At 39.3% G+C, this 19270-nt stretch overlaps 1 protein-coding gene across 2 annotated transcripts in view; it reads right to left on the bottom strand.

Moving 5' to 3' along the window:
• gria1a (glutamate receptor, ionotropic, AMPA 1a) overlaps positions 1-19270 on the bottom strand; it is a 101937-nt gene that overhangs the window by 55445 nt on the left and 27222 nt on the right. For both annotated transcript variants that reach the window (XM_083560228.1, XM_083560227.1), the window contains exons 4-5: positions 10652-10836; positions 5255-5308 (exon numbers count right to left, since the gene is read on the bottom strand). In XM_083560228.1, the coding sequence (XP_083416354.1) occupies positions 5255-5308; positions 10652-10759 (162 nt within the window). In that variant the 5' untranslated portion in view covers positions 10760-10836. The remainder of the gene's footprint in view (positions 1-5254; positions 5309-10651; positions 10837-19270) is intronic.

Genomic DNA, 19270 nt, shown 5'->3' with positions numbered 1-19270 from the left:
TGCAGTAGCTGTAAAAACAGATTTGGCTTCTTAGCAAAGGTGTGTGATCTATGAATTTCCCAGTAGTAATGACGCTGCACCGTAACAAAAGAGCCATTTCTCAAGTGTGGAATCTAAACTGGTAGAACAAAATTTCGGAGAGAAAGGACTCACTGTGTAGTCAAGGGTAAGAAGTCCAGGGGAAAAACAGTTCATGTACTGGTACATGACATGTTTACATATTATGGCCTACCAAAATGTCTGATTACATTATACAATTCTTCCTATTTCTGGAGATCTTCCTGCAGGAAGTTTAATGTCAGTGTAAGTCTCTCATCAAGCTTTCATATACATTTATACATTCAAGCTGAATGTCTGTATGCCTTAGATAGTTTTAATCTTCAATCTTCTTCACCATGACATCTTGCCCTAAGTCGAAATCTTCTGACCTACTTATTGATTGTCTCACATGTCCCTTTAAAAAGATCTGCAACCAGCAAATGGATATACAGTTACAAAAAAATGGTCTGCAAACCGCTGACACTCTCTGATCGAGTCAAAGTTCACAATATACTAATTATTAGTTTTTAGTTTTTTATAATAAGGATCAGTTGAACTTAGTAAAAAAAGTCTCATGGAGGAAATGACAGATGATTGCAGGGCACTCGAATCACTTAAAGGACACTTTACTCTTAACAGCTTTGTGCTTTATTTTATTTTTGGTTAAGATTAAACAAGAATGCATGTCAAAACACATTGGCCGAGGTAGTTCGAAGGGACTGGGTGGGCAATGACGGGGTCTTTTTTTTAGAAAGCTCAGGGCATTGTCCCATTTCAGTTCAACTTTGTTGGAATATAGTGAGACCTTAGGACAGAAGAGAAGGGCAGAGTAAGGTTTAGCCCAAGACCTGGACACCTCGGTGTGCAGGTCTGGAAAGAAAGGCATACCCCGACATGGACACAGTGAAGAGGGTTGCAGAAAGTCCAGTAAGCTTGACAAGCAGGCTTTCTGCTGATTGGCCGGCCACTCAATGTCAACTACCAGTAGTTACTCGAAAAGGACTGGCAGAGGGGCCATATCTGAGGGATTAGAGGTGGAGCTGTGCGCTCTCAACACAAAGAGAAGAAACCACAGAATGGCATGCTGCCGAAACTTGCAAGAGGGCACTGAAGCCAGCAGGTAAGGATGAAGAAAGGGACAAAGGGACCATCGCCAGACACTCTGCCAGGTCCAACCCAGGACCTTGAGTGCCACTTTGCCTAAGCGGAAGCGGACCCGGAACCGCAAGGAGCGAGAGGACACATAAGCTGTAATATAGCGGGGGCAACGAGGAACACACAGCTGAAAAGAGTGCTTACTCTTCATAGTCGTAGTAATTCTTTTAAATTTTTTTCTGACATTACCACTTACCATTTAGACAAACACACATAGAGCGCTTCCTGAACAAATAGAAGCTAGCGGTCATGCCACGCTTTTCCATTGTACTGATTACACACGTGATTCAGAGCATGGACAATGCAGAAGGGTTCCCAAAGCATTGGTGACGCAGCTCAAGTTCCTGAAGGGGAACAATCGTCTCTGTGTTTCTCTTCTGACATTTATGTCAGTTTAAGTAAGTAAAAAAATAGAAAGGAAAGGAAGAAGACACAGATTGAGAGATAGATAGAAAGATTTGTCTGCAAGACAATTTTTATTGTGTGGCCATAAGTGATTGTACCAGCCTCACTGAGAGTGATTTTCTGACCTCTGAAAGTGTTGCTTCCCAGGAGAAGCAGCATGCCATCATGTCCCTAGGAGCATCTGTGCTTTCACAAGGCACACAACCTCTCTAACATAACCTCTCTCTCTCTCTCTCTCTCTCTCTCTCTCTCTCTCTCTCTCTCTCTCTCTCTCTCTCTCTCTCTCTCACACACACACACACACACACACACACACACACACACACACACACACACACACACACACACACACACACACACACACACAGTAACACAATCACTGCCCCTGGGCAAACATAAGCACACTGATGGTAGCAGGTCTGAGTGCATAAAACACATCCTAAGCCCCTTAGCACATTGTTTAAACTTTCCACATCACTACACAAAAAAAACCACCCTCTTGTCCTAGCAGAATCTCTTAGGGAGGTGAAACATTTTCATCCTATCGGATATAAAGATTTGGAAAATTAGAACAAGATGTTTACAAAAATGTATAAAAAAAAGAGTGAGGGAAAATTTTAGCATTCGACAATGTCAGCCTTTCTCATTAACAAATACATTAACGGAAAAAGAGATCAAACATATGATGCAATGAGTATTGGGACATTAGTGTCCATTTCTCTTATGGTCCATTTAATCACCTTATTTGAAAAAAAAAATAATAATTTGAGCAAATTGTCTGATAGACATTAGAGAGCTATTAAGTCTGTATCTTTGAAAGAGCATAAGCAAAAAAAACAAAACAAAAAAAAAACCGCAGAAATAGCACAAAACAGCAGGTGAATCATAGCTCCAGGAGACGAAGAAAAAGAGAGAATCTGGACGAGAAATGAGAGACACTTCAGATCTCACTGATTAGAAGAATGCACTGCTTTTTTAACCTGCTGATACTGAAGACACCTTTTGATTCATAATCTTTCCCATTGCTGGGACAATCAGTGAAAGCCAATCTTCTTAACGTTTTAAATTCTTTATTGTGCTGCATGTGTCCTTTTCACTACATGAGTTATGACCAGCTGAATTAGACAATGTGACAATGCAGAGCAAAATGTACATTTAAATATTTTACAGTTTGTCTACAAAATATGTTAAATTGTTTTTATTTTGTGAATTCTTTGCACCATGTATAACTATTAAACTATTTGTTTGATATAATTAGAAATAATTTATTCATCTTTAGTAACCACTACATTCTGGTTGTGGTGGGTCCAGGCTCTACTTTTAAAAATGGGCACAAAATAGATTTTAAAACTCAATCACAGGATACACATTTTTGCACAGTCATTAACAGCCTGATTTTGCACTTAAATATGTATCTGTATAATAAGATACAATAGCAGCAAAATACATTGTCACAAAAATATTATATCCTGGTTATGCCGACTAAGTTAGGCAACCTAATAAGAAAAAAAATAAAGTATTAAGCATTAATTTTAATGACTTGGCTCCTTAAGTCTAGAACATCAACAGTCTTTTCCCTTGAGAAGCCAGGCCTTTTGCTGCCTTTATTTGCTGTTTGTTTTCTGACTTCCTGCCTTCACTTTTGAAATGCATGCTGAGCTAGGGTGCGGTCGTTTGACTGATAATGTCAATTAGGAACCATTACTCCATTTCTTTGCCATTAGAAACTCTTGGCTTGTTTTTATGATTTGTTTTGTGTCGTTATACACCTGTACTGTTAGTGCTGTTTTATTAGCATAATTTAACTGACACTGAGCAGAAATTATTGCTCTGTATACACTGTATTTCCTAGCTGATTTGACTTCATCATTAAAAAACAGTTCCATTCCATAACAATGCCTCCACCATGTTTGTGATGTATTATGCTTTGTATCATGAGCCCTTACTCTTCTCTTTCCATCATTCTTGTACAAGTAAATCTTGGTTTCATAAATAGTTTTTTCCTTACCCAACAATGGCTTTCCTTCAATTACATCAATGGCTTCATTTCCTAAACATTTAACTCAGTGTTTTTGTCAAACCCCTTGAAATAAAACTGTCTATACTTCAACTGCAAATTGAATGCTTTTCAGATCCATTGTTTTTGTGGAAAGAAGTAAAAGTACAAAAATGGTCACTGTCCAAATTGTGATCTGACTGTTCCAAGAAATGAAAACAATAAAAAAATTTTATTCATTAATTATTTAATATTCTACCAACAGCTAAGAATGAACATCTTAACAATTTTTTTTTTTTATATCGAATTAGATTTATATACATTGTTTTAGATAAATTATATTGCTAATTTATATTTGTATTAGGTATAAATACAGAATTTTAACATGTGTCATGGTGGTACGGTAACTCTTACTCTCTCTGTTTATCTCAACTTTAAGTATACGCTATTATTCTGCATAAAACTGCAGAGCTTAAAACTGCATGTAGCATTTTCAAATCACAAATTTTTCAATGAAATTAAATTAAACAATTAAATCACATTTGTGAAATCAGACCTTCTATATAATATTCATATATTCATATACTTCTATATATTTCAAAATACACCCCAAATAATTATTTAGTACTAGACTACTAATTCACGCATTCTGGTATGTACTGATGACACATCAGAATCAAGCCTGTGTTCTGTTCACAAGACTGTATAATTACATGAGTTTTAGCTAATCTAAAGCTTATCGAAGATCATGAAGTGTTACAAATCTCACTAAATACAACACAGAGAAGTAATCTTACGTCTGCCATATCTTCCTGCCTTTCAGTACACTGAGCTGAATTTCATTTATTACAGCACCCAAAAGACACAACTAAACTACACAGATCAGCTACACACTGGAGGGACTGGATCCCTGCAGATCATGATGGTAATTGGTGCTTTTTTTTCTACAAGATGAAAATTTTACTTTCTTCAGGGAAATATAAATTCTCTGTAAAAAATGTAATATTGGTGTTTACATTTAAGCTTGTCCGATGCAGAGGTTTGATGCCCCCTATGCAACTTGGGAGTCCAAGTACGCTTTCAACAAAATGACAAGATACATCAAGTAAAAAGAATATTATCAAGTTTTATAATGACAGATCAATGCAAATTCTTTTTTCCTTTGACTTTATCCGGGCATTGGACCAGCACTGAAAGTGCACTGGACAAAGCCATATAACCAATCATAAATGAAAGCTATTTGAAATAACCAGCTATGCCTCTTTAGATATGCATTGATATTTGACAACCATATTGTTTATAAAGCTCATTATGTTTTTTTATATTAAATATTCCATTATATGTTAACACAGATGGACAATACCAGATTTTAGTTGGAACAGACCTACAGACCATGAGAAACATGTAGCAGCCATATTGACTGTAATAATGTGGCCATATTGTTTAGACATTCTGACATTGTTTGATAATTTTAAGAGTTATATTCTGCTGAGTAGCTGTGAAGGTTTTGTATATTATGGAAATTAGCAAAAAAAAATTTGTAGGTCCAAATGGTTCTGGAGGCTGTTTTATTTGGGAAACTGGTCAACCCAAACACAAATACTTGTGCTATACTAGCCACCATTAGGTCGGCAAAGCAAGCGTAGATATTAAACTTACCAGGTTTGCCAGTATGTAGTGATAGCTCTTGATGTTTTTTCCCAGGTCTAAAATCTAGAAAACAGAAGAGTAAAGCATAATTATTTTCAAAGTGTACTCATTACAGGCACTTAGTTGTAGTTAAGCCATTAAAAGTCAATGAAACAAACAACTAAAAAACTGCTTCAAATAATCATGATCAAGATCATCACAAATTAACGTGTCCACAAAAATTATGAATGAAAGGCTATTACAGATTCTATTTGCTAGTGAGTCTTTTCTATGCATTTTTTAAAGCATGTCTGAAATTACATAGACAGCAATGTAAGTAGAAATCCAAAATCAGATATTTGCCTCTAATTTTAACTTCCAAAAATATATATATTTTAAATTAGCATTTATTTAAAACAATCATCGAAAATCATTATTAAAAAGCAATTAAAAAAATTAAAAAAAAAAAGCAAGTTAACTCTTACATCACATCCAATTAAGTGCAAAAGCTAGTAATGTTTTTATAGAAATGAATACATTTTCACAACGAATGACAGGAATTATGAAAATATCCTGTTATAAAGAAACAAAAAGAGTAACAAAGCTAAAGTTAAACACAGAGAGCACCAATGCTGGAAAAGTATGAGTCATGCACTAATGGAGGAGGAACACATTAACATTCCAAACCCTTCAATCTGAGCTGTTTGCTTTGCTGACTCACTCTCTGGGCAATGAAGTGAGCTGAACCATAATATGCTTAAATGTGTATCATTGCAAAAGGGTGGGCATGTAAGAAAAAACATGGTACGCAGAGAATGTGTGCACGTGTTAATTTGAATACCTATATTAGCAAACACTTATGGTGTGTGTGTGTGTGTGTGTGTGTGTGTGTGTGTGTGTGTGTGTGTGTGTGTTTGTGACGATAAAGGAAAATGTTTGCTGATGCATGTATATGAAAGGGGATAATTTTTAATGTGTGTGTGATGAAACAAGAAATTGAACATGTGTGTACCTAGACAGATTAAGATTGATACTCACTGTCTCATGCTGTCTTTAATGCTCATCTGTGTTTATGCTCAGGTTATATCAATCTTATTTAAGGGTCTAATTATTTGTCTTTTGTTTTTATATCTTTGTTTTTGTATGTGCGTGCATTTAAAACTTAATGAAAGAAGTACTTGATGAATTGATGGCTCTAAATGCGTATTTAGAGCTACTGTCTGCCTACTAAGCCATTGGTTTCAACTATGAAGATAGACCAACATGAAGATCAGAGAGAATGAAAATAGTATGGTAGAATACCAAGCTATTTTGAAGATGAGAGAAGAGGGGAAAAGTGAACAAACATAATGCAAGCATTGGGCATAGCCAGTTCAACAATACATATAGAATCTTCTGAAAACAGACATATAAAGCAGGTCAGACAAGAAAACAATAGTTGTTTACTAAATCACTGATATCATTACTGTGATAAAAAAAAAATAAAAATCCCTGGTTCAATTCTGATGGGTTACTGTGTGCCCCTTGTGTTGAATAATGAGTGTACTGTACAAACATTGGTGTCTGAATCCACCTCAGCCCCACCAGGATAAAGTTATTATGATGAATTAATAAATGAATGAATACACAGCAGGTAAGTAAATCCAAACCATGTAGTATTTAATATAATGATATTAGAGCACATGCTATCTTGAGGGCATGACAGACAGTGGCATTAGTTATTATTAATGATCTCAGCAAAAATGTTTCCCTTCAGGCCACCTTCAGGCAAAACAAAGCCAATTCCAACTTGAAACTCAAAATGACTTGAAAATGTCTTCCTATAACCACTATAGTGTTTTTTTATTTTTTATTCAAAAAGAAGGAAAAAACTGAAACTTGTACCAATAACCATCAGTGATTACTTATCACCGTACTGTAAAATACTAATCCAATCGTATATTGTAAAATAAAATGTGGAAATTATCCTCAGAAGATAAGTAGTTAATTACAGTTTAAGTTTCAAGAAGCTTCCTATGGGTGAAAAGAGGTGATGAATGTCTCTGTATAACCATAGCCACAGGCTCATTAAAAATTTTAAGATTTGCCTTTCAAAATAGCATCTAAGTTTGACAGTGATATGATTCTTCAAATGATAACACATTAAATGGAGTGGAGTAGAATTAACCAGCTTTGTTACTTAGAAAGTATTCAGACCTCCTTCACTTTTTTAAATTTTCACTACATATGGGGTATTTCACTACATTGAATAAAAGTGAATACAGAATTGTAGAAATGTCTGTAAATTTAATTTTATTAAATAATGACATAAAACTGAAATATCATTGTGCCAGCAGTGAGCGAGTGGTAAGAAACACCTGCAGCTGATGAGCCTAATCAGTGTGCTCTGCTTTAGTCCGGCGACGCCAATGAAGAAGAGCAAGAGACCAGCCTCAGGGAGAGAGCCAACAAGCAGAGAGACGAACGGACGTGCCACCGAACGGTGACAGAGTGCGGGTGGGCCCTGGTGAAAGACGTGCCGGCCAGCGAGTGCACTTGGGCGGATGGCAGGGAAAGGCATACTAGTCCGCAAGAAAACTCAGACAGACACTAGAAATGGAAAGCTTGCCGATCCATAAGTAAGACAGGCGGACGCTGAACCGCGAGTGTTTTGGTGAGCCCCACCATGAGTATCGGAATGGAAAGCGTTGGGGTAAAATCAATAAAAGAAAGCTCTGCTTGGTGAACTTTTGCCTGTCTCTCTTTCTTCCAGAGCGGAACCAGTAAGTGTGTTACAATCATATGTAAATAAGTTTTTAGACTTTTTACTCTGTACTTATTGAGAGCACCCTTTAGTAGTTGCCAGCAACTACTGCCTCAAGGTTTTTTTGGGGCTATGACGTTACAAGCTCCGCACACCTAGATTGAGGGATTTTCTGCCATTCTTAATGGCAAATCCTCTCCAGCTGGGTCAGGTTGAATGGGAACTGTAGGTGGACAACCACTTTTATGTCCCACCTGAAGATGTTCAACAGGGTCAAAGTAAAAAAAAAACCTGGGTTCTAGCTGGCCCACTCTAGTGCATTCACAGAGTTGTCCCTAAGACATTCCTGTGTTGTCTTGGCTGTGCGCTTAGGGTTGTTGTAATGTAGGAAGGTAAATCTAAGACCCTGACTGAGGTCCTGAGAACTTTGGGAACGCCTCCGCATTTGCTCACTGTCTAAATCACGTGTGAATTCTGGCTAACGGCAAGGCATGACATCACCGGCGGGGCGATGTCGTGACCAGGAAGCTACGAAATGCGCAAGCAGGGGAGCAATGCTAGCTTCTGAAAAAGAGAAGGTAAGCGCAGCAGGGGACACTCGTTCAAAAAGCGTTGTGATGCAGCGTCTCATTCCCTCAGGAAACTAGGGTTACATACGTAACCTAAAGATGTTTCCCGTTTGGGAACTCGAGCTGCGTCACAATGGTTTGGGAACGAGTGTCCAATCGCGCCACACTGACCAGTTACTGCCTTGTGTGTGTAAGCAGAACCAGGACAGAGGAGCTGGGAGTGGCTCTAGGGTCGAGGTCATAAAACCTGACAAAGGCCATCATACCAGGCCGTAGAGGCCACCACACTCCGAGTGTAGGAAGACCAGAGGACTCATATGATAATGAAATGGCATCCATAATCCATTAACTGAGAGTCTGCTTATTGACAGGAAAACTTTTCCTATAAGGGCCATAGCAGGCAAAAAGCTTCTCTGACTTCGTCCACGGACTCATCCTCAGCCAGTTTTGCTTCTCCTGGTCGGGGGCTTTGGAAAGGAGGAGGGCAGAATACCTGCAGCATGACAGGTCATAAGGGAGCCACAGCCACCTTAGGTAAGTACCCAGGTTTAGGGTAAAGAAATGCACTGGCCATGCGAGGGGCAAACTCCAGGAGAGACGGGGCCATAGAAAAAGCCTGTAGGTACCCGACCCTCTTCAGGGAGGATACTGCCTTTACAGACAAGTACCTAATGCCACTTTGGCCTAGGGCTCCAAGGGGGGCTCAGACAGAGCCGACAGCACAAAGCCAAGTCGCGCAAAATGACCAAGTCCCACACAGGCACTCTGGGTCGCATCCCGGGTCTTAGCCTATGGGTGCCACGCAGGAAACGTATCAACCAGCGACTGCCCCGTGGGCGGGGTACAATAAACCGCAATAGCGGACACGTAAACCTTCAGGGTTGAAGGAGCCAACCCTGTGGCAAACAGCCCCCACCAGTGTCTTCCTCCACTACCACCCGAAAGAGTCATAGTGGATGGAGGAGACCCACCGCCTCTCAGAAGGCCACAACGGCTGCAGGGCATTGCTCCAACCGCTCTGGAAAAGCCAGACATGGACCGACCAGGAAGTAGTGAGTGCTCCATGCAGGCATCGGTAATGATGGCTCTCTTTAATCGCCATATATTTTTGTAATCTTAAACCCTGCGACAGCATCGCTTGTAAGTATTTGTATAATAGGCATGGATGTACATTATACTTGCATATGAATGTTAATTGTTATGGTTCAAGATTATTATTCATAATTTTCCATCCGGCTATTGCATTAGCCACATTGTGCTTTATCCTCATATGTATTATTGAAATATATTTATTTGTTAATTTGTAGTTTCACTCCATACCCAAGACCAATAAACCTTTGGGCAAGAGGGAGTTTATCTGACTGTCAAAGCACTAACACATGTTGAGGACAGTAGATAAACAGTTTGTGGTAATGAAGTGATGTAATATGACTGGTGCTGAAGACATGGATGCCCTTTTCATGGGGCAGTCGCCGGGTAAGAACCCATTGGTGACACATTTTTTATCCATGGTACCAGCCTCTGGTACAACCTAAAGTGTCTGCATAGGACATGGTCATTGTCTTGGCTGGCCACCCCGCTGACCTTTGTCAGTTTTTATAGCCTTGACCTCAGTGCCACTCCTGGCCACTCTGTCTTTCACCCTAGATATGCCCATACACACTAGGCAGGGACTGGTCAGTCTGACAGGATTGGACTCTCGTTCTCAAAGCGTTGTTGATGCAGCTTGTGTTCCTGAAGGGGAACATCCCCAAGTTACTTATGTACTTTAGATTTCCAGAGAAAACAAGACACTGCATCTCCAGGCCACATTTTCTGCATCCCTGCTGTGCTTTCTTCTTTTTCACTTTAGCATTATGGGGTACTGAGTGTAGAATAATGAAAAAGAAAAACCTCTTTGAACAATTGTAGTATCAGGCTGTAACACAAAATGTAAAAAAGGTAAGGGAATCTGAATACTTTCCGAATGCACTGCATGTGTCAAACAAAAGAATGGCAGCATGGCATCTTATTTCTTCAACTGAACCATTTTTTATGTTCACACCGCAAGTATCTGAGGTGGTAGGTACAGTATTTTCCTTTTCCTAGTCATAGAAGAAGAGAATGACTGTTTACCTTTTTTAGGATGGAGTTGAGGCGCTCAAGCTCACAATCAATTATGATTTGGCCTTCCTTCCTCTTGTCTAGGTCCTGAAAGACTTTAAGAAAGGATGCTTCGGTCATGGTCTCCACATTCACTGAGGTCACCAGCCAGTTACGCTCTGCTGCTGTGTCTAATACCTTTTGCAGAACAATTAGACCTATAAAAGCAGAAAAAGACAAAAGTGCACATTAAAAAACACAGCACCACAAAGTCACATTACAGTGAAAGAAATATCATATAACAAATAAAAGAAAAAAGTGAAACAAAAGTAAATAGAAGCTGAACATTGAACACCTACTATAAAAATGGCCTTGGTCCTACAAAGGACATTTTCCATTTATTTTATCCATAGAATTTTAAGAAAATCCTTAGACAAAGAGTCATGGCATGACATTTCAAAGCAAAGGAAAAAAGTGTATTTACTGTATTTACTGCCTTTTATGAGGGAACAAGCAATCCCATAAATTATTGCAAATTATGTCACTGAGTCTTTCTTAATTGCTTTTAAATGTATTTTAGTGGGCATTTAATACTAAGGACTTTTCATTATATACTGTGGTTTTCTTAAAAAACAAACAGTGTTTTTGTTTTGCTGTTCCTTACTTTCAAATGTTAATTACTTACTGATTTAGCTTGGCTTTAGTAACTACTATGGATGCCTGGAAAAACAAATAAAGTGCTGCCTTTCACTTCAGGCTGCTTCATACAAAAACATGACCAGTAAAGCCTTAATGACTTCTATGAGAATAAAAAATCCAACTGAAGTTCGCAGATTGGTTAGTATCCAGATAGAACCGCAAAGTGATAAAAGTCAGAGAAGCAAATTCTAATTTAGTTGCAATTAAAAGTATGGAAAGTGGAAAACCAAAACATTCACAAAACCGTCTCAGGTTACTTGAATGTAACCCTGTTCCCTAAAAAAGTGGGAACGAGATGCTGTGTTTCTTAACACTATGGGAACATTCTTTGTTCGACCGGTCGTGAAGCATGTGTGTCAAACATGCAAGGAATTTTGCTTAAAAAAAATCTCGGCAGGTGACCTTATCTAAATACATGCACCTGCAAGGCTATAAATAGATTAGACATAAACACACCTTCGGGTTTGTCTGAAGAGACATCCGGACATGCACGCAGTGCGACAATTAGGTGTAGCATCTCGTTCCTGTGATTTCAGGGCACAGATTTACACTCAAGTAACACAAGACGTTCCCGATCAAAAGCTTCACTCGATGCTGCATTCATAACGCTATGGGAAGGAGAATACCAAGCTGCTGCACTGGAAGTGTTCCTTAAAGTTGTGTAGTGTGCACAAAAATTTCAGAGGTCTCAGACATGGCTTTGGAAGGTAGACTCGAGGACATACTAGCATGGACATCCAAACTTTAAAACCTGATGTGTGCAAGGAGGACCTGCCTGCCACATTTTATACTTGCTGCAAGGGGGCATCTCTTGCTAGAGCCTTGTAGGATGCAATCCCCCTGGTTAAATGGACTCTGACTCCTATAGGTTCAGCTTTCCTGTTGCTCTCGTAGGCTAGGGCAATGGCATCCCTTACCCAGTGTGACAGAGTTTGTCTAGTGGCAGCCACCTCTGGTTGCAGCCCCCATAGCATATGAAAAGCCATATGCCACTGGCTAGTGCGGTGAACATAATTCTGAAGAGCATGTACTGGGCAAAGTAGGAATAGGTGAAGTCTTAAAGCTTTAAACATAGAACAGATAGTTAGGGTGCGGATGCAAAATAGCTTTGAACAGCCCATGGGCAAAGTCTAGGCAGGATGACAAGACTGATAAAGCCTGCCAATCCCCAATTCTCTTCAGAGAAGTGATATTCATTAAAAACCCAACTTTAGAATCAAAAGCTTGACAGGCACTGACTCTAGTGGTTCAAAAAATGGTCCCAACCAGAGCCTCAACCACTACAGCCAAGTCCAATGCAGGGACTGTCCCACTGGTGTTCGGCTTATTCGCTCCAAGGATAAAATGCCTACTAGGACTGCAACTAACGATTATTTTGATAATCGGTTAATCTGATGATAATTTTTTTTATTGTCAGATTAATCGATTATTCAAATTATTATATATATATATATATATATATATATATATATATATATATATATATATATATATATATATATATATATATATATATATATATATATATATATATATATATATATATATATATATATATATATATATATATATATATATACAGTGTATTTATGTATAAAAGTTTACTTGAAAAATGCAAAAGCCACATATTAAGTTAAACTATTTTGAATTTTGACATTATAAAGCTTATAGTGGCTGCTTGTTGAAGAGGGCATGGGAGAATTTTTACAAATTCTCTCATGCTGGGTTATTTCTTTCTGTAAAAAAACAAAACAGCATTTCAGTATGAAAGGTGAAGTAATTTGGGTAAATCAACATTGTTTAAAAAAATACAAACATTTTATTTCAGTTGTAAATATATTAGCATCTAGAATATATATAGTTAATTACATTTTGTACAATAATTGAGTAATATATATGCATACATTAAATATACATACATTGAAAACAACCATTTGAACGTAGTAAAGCCTTTTAAAAACAAATAAGTTAACTGTTGTAGACAAATGCTATTAAAAGAGAATGGAATGGAGAAACACAGAAAGCTAATAGGCTTGATTTAAAAAGATATTCAAATATAGATTGGTGAACAAATGCATAAGCAAACAGTGGCTAAAATTTAATAATTTACTGCTGCTGTTATTAGATGCTTTTAGATTAAGTGTTTGTTCTCACCATTTTAATTAAATCCATCACTATGTTGCTCGTGAGGTGATTGTGCAAACTGGTTCTCACGAGTCATGCCAGAACAGATCTAGTGCGACTGTCCTGAAGTAAGCAAACAAACAGTTTACACAATAGCACTTTATTAAACTATACCATTTTGACATGATGAGGATATGCAATTTTTGCTTACCGTGCTGATGTTTTGCCTTTACAGTGATACCAGTGTGTTTTCTTTTCATGTGCTTGTGCATCACTGTGGTACTTCCATGCCACACAAGCTCAACTTTGGATCATTTGCAAGTTCTTTGTTGCGTTTATATAAAATGCTCCCATGCTTTTGATGACTTGGGACGCACACTTTTTCCTGCTGCTTGTTGACCTGTATTGTGCTCCATTTCGCAAGCGGCTATGTTCAATTTGCTGTCATGCTAACCTGTAAGCAGCCCACTTAACCGATAATGGCATTCGTTGACAACAAATTTCATTATCGATTATTATTGATTTTATCAATTAGTTGTTGCAGCCCTATTGCCTACACAGACCCTGATAATCAAAGCTTGAGAAGCCAAAATGACATAATAACCCCTAAGCGTAGCAGGACTTGTACCTGAAACGAATATTTCTTGCAGAAACTCTAAAATAACTTGCAGAGCTTGCAATTTTTGCGTCAACAAACGTGCTTGTCCCAGTATCAGTATAGTGGGTACCACGCTTTTGAAGTGCAGAGGATGAGTATACTACAGCAGTCCCCTGAAGGTGCTGAAAATGAACAATTACTTTCTGTTAGAATTTCACATGCCCCTCTTTTGGACACAGAGTGATGTCACCTTTATTCTTGATGACATAGCACAAGAGCTCAATACAAACAAAGAAAATGTCAGTTTGTAGCTATCTACAATGTCAGCTAGATCAACAGTAATATCTTGTCAGAAACTGATGAATCTGCATGTGAGAGGATACAGCTCTGAGAAAAGAATCATACTGTCAGCTGTTTTCACACGAGAGTCTATTCCATCAAACAGGTTGCATATCCCAGCTTTGTGAAAAGCTCTAAAATGGCCTCTGGAGCAATTGACAAAAAAGGTTCCACCGTCCTTAGATTGCAATGTAGGACTTTTGATCTACTATAATTTCAATAGTCCCTTTTTCCCAAAGAGTTCTGTCTGGGGAGCCATATCTACAATGACCCAATCTTGGAAATCATTCTTACTGATGTACTTAAGGCACTTGAACTTCTCAGATCACAGTGCAGATGATAACTAGGTTTCTCATGAGACATGCTCTTATTATTCAAAGTGAGAGAAAGAGTAACAAACCTAGTCTTCCAGATAATAAACAGTGTGCTGTCCACAGGCTCATCTCCTTGGAGTGTAGAACGAGAAGAGAGTACCACAAGGATTATATTGAGTCCATAAATGACATAAAAGCCCAAAAGGATGCTGATGCCAAAGGTTCCAAACCCAATGTGTACAGCATAAAACTCAAAGTTTTTGGCATCACAGTGTCTTGGAAAGTTTAGAAAATGTTAATGGAAATGACGAGTCCAACAAGTTTATCCAGAGAACCATTTACGTTGATGATGGCTTAAAAAGTGTGTGATCACCTGCCAAAGCTGTACATCTTGTGAAGGAGGCAAGAGCCTTATGCAAAACAGGAAATGTTTGACTGGAAAAATGTGCTGTGTATAATAAAGTGCTTGCCGGAATGCCGCCTAAAGAATGTGCCAAAATATGCCAAAGATCTAGACATGTTTTTAGAAGAACTTTATATTGAATAACTACTTGGATTTCGTGATTCGTTGAATTCCAATTCAGAGTTATAATCGGGAAAAATCTACATTTACGATCCACTGGGATTTGTTGTTCCTTCTTACTAGGTGGCAAACAGAATTTTCAGGTGCTGTGCAGGGAAAAGGTAAGCTGGGATGAAGATCTTCCCAAGCTTATTCTGCCACAGTAGGAGCTATGGCTTAGAAACTTGCCTGCATTGGCAGTCCTGAAAATCCAAAGAAGTTACCATTCATCAAACAACAAGGTTGTGCTGCAGGAGCTTCACAATTTTTCAGAAACAAGTTTCCGTGGATATGGTATGTGATCTAATCTCCATGCAGTAAGTGAAACAGGGCATTGTCCTAGGGAAAGCAAGTGTAGCTTATAGCAGGCTGCTGACTATCTCAAGGCTGCTCATAGTGAAAGTGTATACCACCAAGGAAAAGGCATGACCATGAATAAGTTGTGTGCAAATGAAATATAGATCTATTGAGCGTAGTCTCTTTAAACATCTACAAGTATGTAGAATGTAGAATATCCAGAAGAGCAACCGAGGTGCAACCGATGACAGATCTACCAGGAGAGAGAACAGAAACATCTCCTGCCTTTGCATTCTCAGGTATTGATTTTTTTGGGACTTTCTTTGTAAAGAAGGTTATAAAGGAATTATAAATATATGAGTTGCTGTTCAGCTGCTTGTGCTCTAGAGCTGTATATATAGACACTAGATGACCTGACAACAGACAATTTCATGAACCCACTTTGTGTGTTTATAGCCATCAGAGGATCGGCACACCAACTGAGATGCAATCATGGAACAAAATTCAGGGATGATAGAAGAGAGTTTTTTGAGTTGCTCAAGGGGATGAATCACAAACATTTGTGAGCATTGAGTTGTGAATTTGTAGTTAAAGTTTCCTCAACAAGTAACAAGAGTGAAGTCTGGGATCGCCAGATTCAGATTCAGTATCCAGACCATGCTTGACAGCTCCACCACCTTGTAAACATTGCATTATTAAATGATGGCCATAAACAAGATCAGAATCATATATAACGTCTTTAGGTTAAGTATGTAGCCCTAGTTTCCTGAGGGAACAAGATGCTGTGTTGAAACGCTTTGGGAACGCGCCCGAGTGTTCAGGCTCTGAAATATATGTGTAATCAGAGGGGGGGAAGGCGTACAGATGCAGCCTTTGCCACACCTGAGCTACGGCGTCCAGCCCCAGTGAGAGGAGTAAGGGAGAACCAGAGGGGACAGTGCGACGTCTCCCAAAACGCAAACCGATCCACTTGGGCTCTTCCGAATTTCTCCCAAACCTGCTCCCCCACATTGGGGTGGAGTCGCAATTCCCCAGGTCTCAACCCCTGCCTCAACAGGGTGTCTGCTGCCTTGTTCAACTGGCCCGGTATGTAAACTGCTCTCAACTAAAGGAGTTTCCACTGGGCCCAAAAGAGGATCTTGTGCGCCAGCCTGCACAGGGGGCGCGAACGCAGACCTCCTTATGGTTGATGTATTGTCCGTACGGACCAACACGTGGTGACCTTTGAGGTCTGAGATGAAATGCTTCAGTGCTAGAAGCATGGCCAGCATCTCTAGGCAGTTGATGTGACAGTGTAGATTGGGCCCTTCCCACAGACCTCGGGTGGAGCGACCGCTCATGATCACTTTCCACCCCGTGAGGGACGCATTCATCGTTAGCATTAAGCGACGACCGGGGACTCTCAGCACAGGGCATAGAGAAAGGAACCGGGGATCTCTCCAAACATCTAAGGCACGTAGGCATAGCCGCGCGACCTTGATGGTGCAGAGGGGGTTGCTCCTCAATAAGAACCCATGGGTACTGAGCCACCACTAAAGGGGTCTCATGTACAGCAGGCGAAGTCAAATCACACTGGACGCAGCTGCCATAAGCCCTAACAGTTTTTGGAACTGCTTGACAGTGAGAGGCTGCCCTTCTCTGACCTTCCTGACGGCTGTAAGGATGGCCACAATGCAGGCAGGGGAAAGCTGCGAACACAAAATAGTCGAATCCCATATGACACCGAGATAGGTGGTTATCTGTAATGGAGAAGCACACTCGTCCCGGAGTTCAGCCGAAACCCCAACGCCTTCATGTGGGCAAAAACTTCATCTTGATGCCGGACCGCCAACTGCTCTGATTGAGCTAGGATCAAACAATCTTCGATGTAGTTGAGGATTCGGATGCCCTGAGACCTCAGGGGAACCAGAGATTCCACACATTTTGTGAAGGTACGGGGTGAAAGGGCAAGGCCAAACCAAAGTACCCGGTGTTGGTAAGCTTCGGCCCTGAAAGCAAACCTCAGGAACTTTCTGTGACAAGGTACCATGACAAACCAGTCCTCAGATCTAATTTGAAGCACGACTTGCTTGCGGGTCAGCATCTTGAACCTGTCTCATGAGAGAGCGGTTCAGCTGACCTAGATCTCCTGGACCACAACGATGCAGGGTGGAGACAAAGGAGAGAGCTGGCCATGCCCTGAAGCACCTAAGGTGGTAGGGTTAACGGACCAAGTCCCTAAAGGTGGCCGGGACAGGGCGGGCACTGGATAGAGTGGTGTGGCTCTCCCCTTCATGGCCAGATCCCCAGAAAGTCCTGTGTCAGGACCTTTTCGTCGAAGCCCTCCTGTTTTCCTGCTGGTAAATAATATAATATAAGGTTTATATTAAATAAGGTTTAACCCATGACCTGGACACCTCTTTGTGCAGGTCGGGAAAAAAGGGAAGACTCCGACGCGGAGGTTGTGACACGGGTATCAGAAAGCGCTCATCTAATTTACTAGATGAAAGCACTTTCTGCTCATTAACCGGCCAAGTTATCTCGAGCTTGGCAACAGTACATGTTAAAAACGCCGAAAGCTCCTCGGCTTTCATATCGCAGAGCGCGGCCCCGCCCCCCCCCTCCTCAAAGGAAGAGAGGCGCAGATGCATGCGCTCGCCCAATTTTTTACTGATTACACACATTATTTCACATTATTTGAACAAAATCAAAAATAGCAGAAAACAAGTACATGACATTATGATTCTACAAGAGGACAGCACTCAAAGAAATGAAAGCAACAATAGGAGCGCTTGTTAGATTTGTAGAAGCACACATTTAACTTTAAGCTACTAATTAGTGACTACATTTGTTAGAGGAAATCCACAGACTAGATCAGTCTACCTAGAGTGGTCTTTTCATAAGATAGTTACTTTGTTTGAGGCCAGTTAATTTGCATGCTCAACACAGTTGTGATCTAAAGGAGATTTGTCAAATTCTTATTCTTTAACATTATTCATAGGAAAATCCCTCATTTTGACTAAATGAGGGATTTTAGTAGGAGTGTAAATGCTGTTAGTATATGTTCTGTGTTTGTTAGCAATCATTTCCTTTGATAATTAATTCTTTTTCAAATCCGTTATAATTTACTTTGTAATTAAATTAATTTCTATATTTATTTGAGGTACGATTCAAAATTATAAATGTGATGTGATAAATTTGTTGCCCTTTAAAATATAAAGCATGAAAATGCATTGTTTTAGAGAAAATGACAAGATAATTAGTTGCCCTCTGATGGACTGATGGTAAGTGGATACCATTAAACCATTAAAAATATATTTAAGTTCAAAATCAATGCTGTCACCAGTAAAAAAGGCAGTAAAGAGGACTGTTGTTGTTTTTATAAAAAAGTTAAAAGGTCATTGTTGCACCTGTTCAATGTATTAAAACTGTAATTTCTATCTTGTTTAATGTTATGCAGTGTAATTTCTGATGTGTTTGTGCTGTGCTCATTGACAAAAACAGTTCTGATGTTATAAAAAAGACAAACTTAAGAATTAAATGCCCGTTTGCTAGGAACTGATCAGTAGATGTGTTTTTGTGAAAAGAGCTACATGGATGCTGCAATGATTTCAGGGTATATTTCCTGCCTGTTAATGACCTCAATGTACATTCTGAGATGCTACAGTACTTACAGTATGCTTTAACATCCTTAACATGGAAGTGTAAAAAGGTCTACTGACATGCTTTTTTTATATGTA

The sequence above is a fragment of the Silurus aristotelis genome (genome assembly GCF_946808225.1).
Source record: "Silurus aristotelis genome assembly, chromosome: 14".
NCBI lineage: Eukaryota > Metazoa > Chordata > Actinopteri > Siluriformes > Siluridae > Silurus > Silurus aristotelis.
This window is presented reverse-complemented; position numbering and strand designations above follow the sequence as displayed.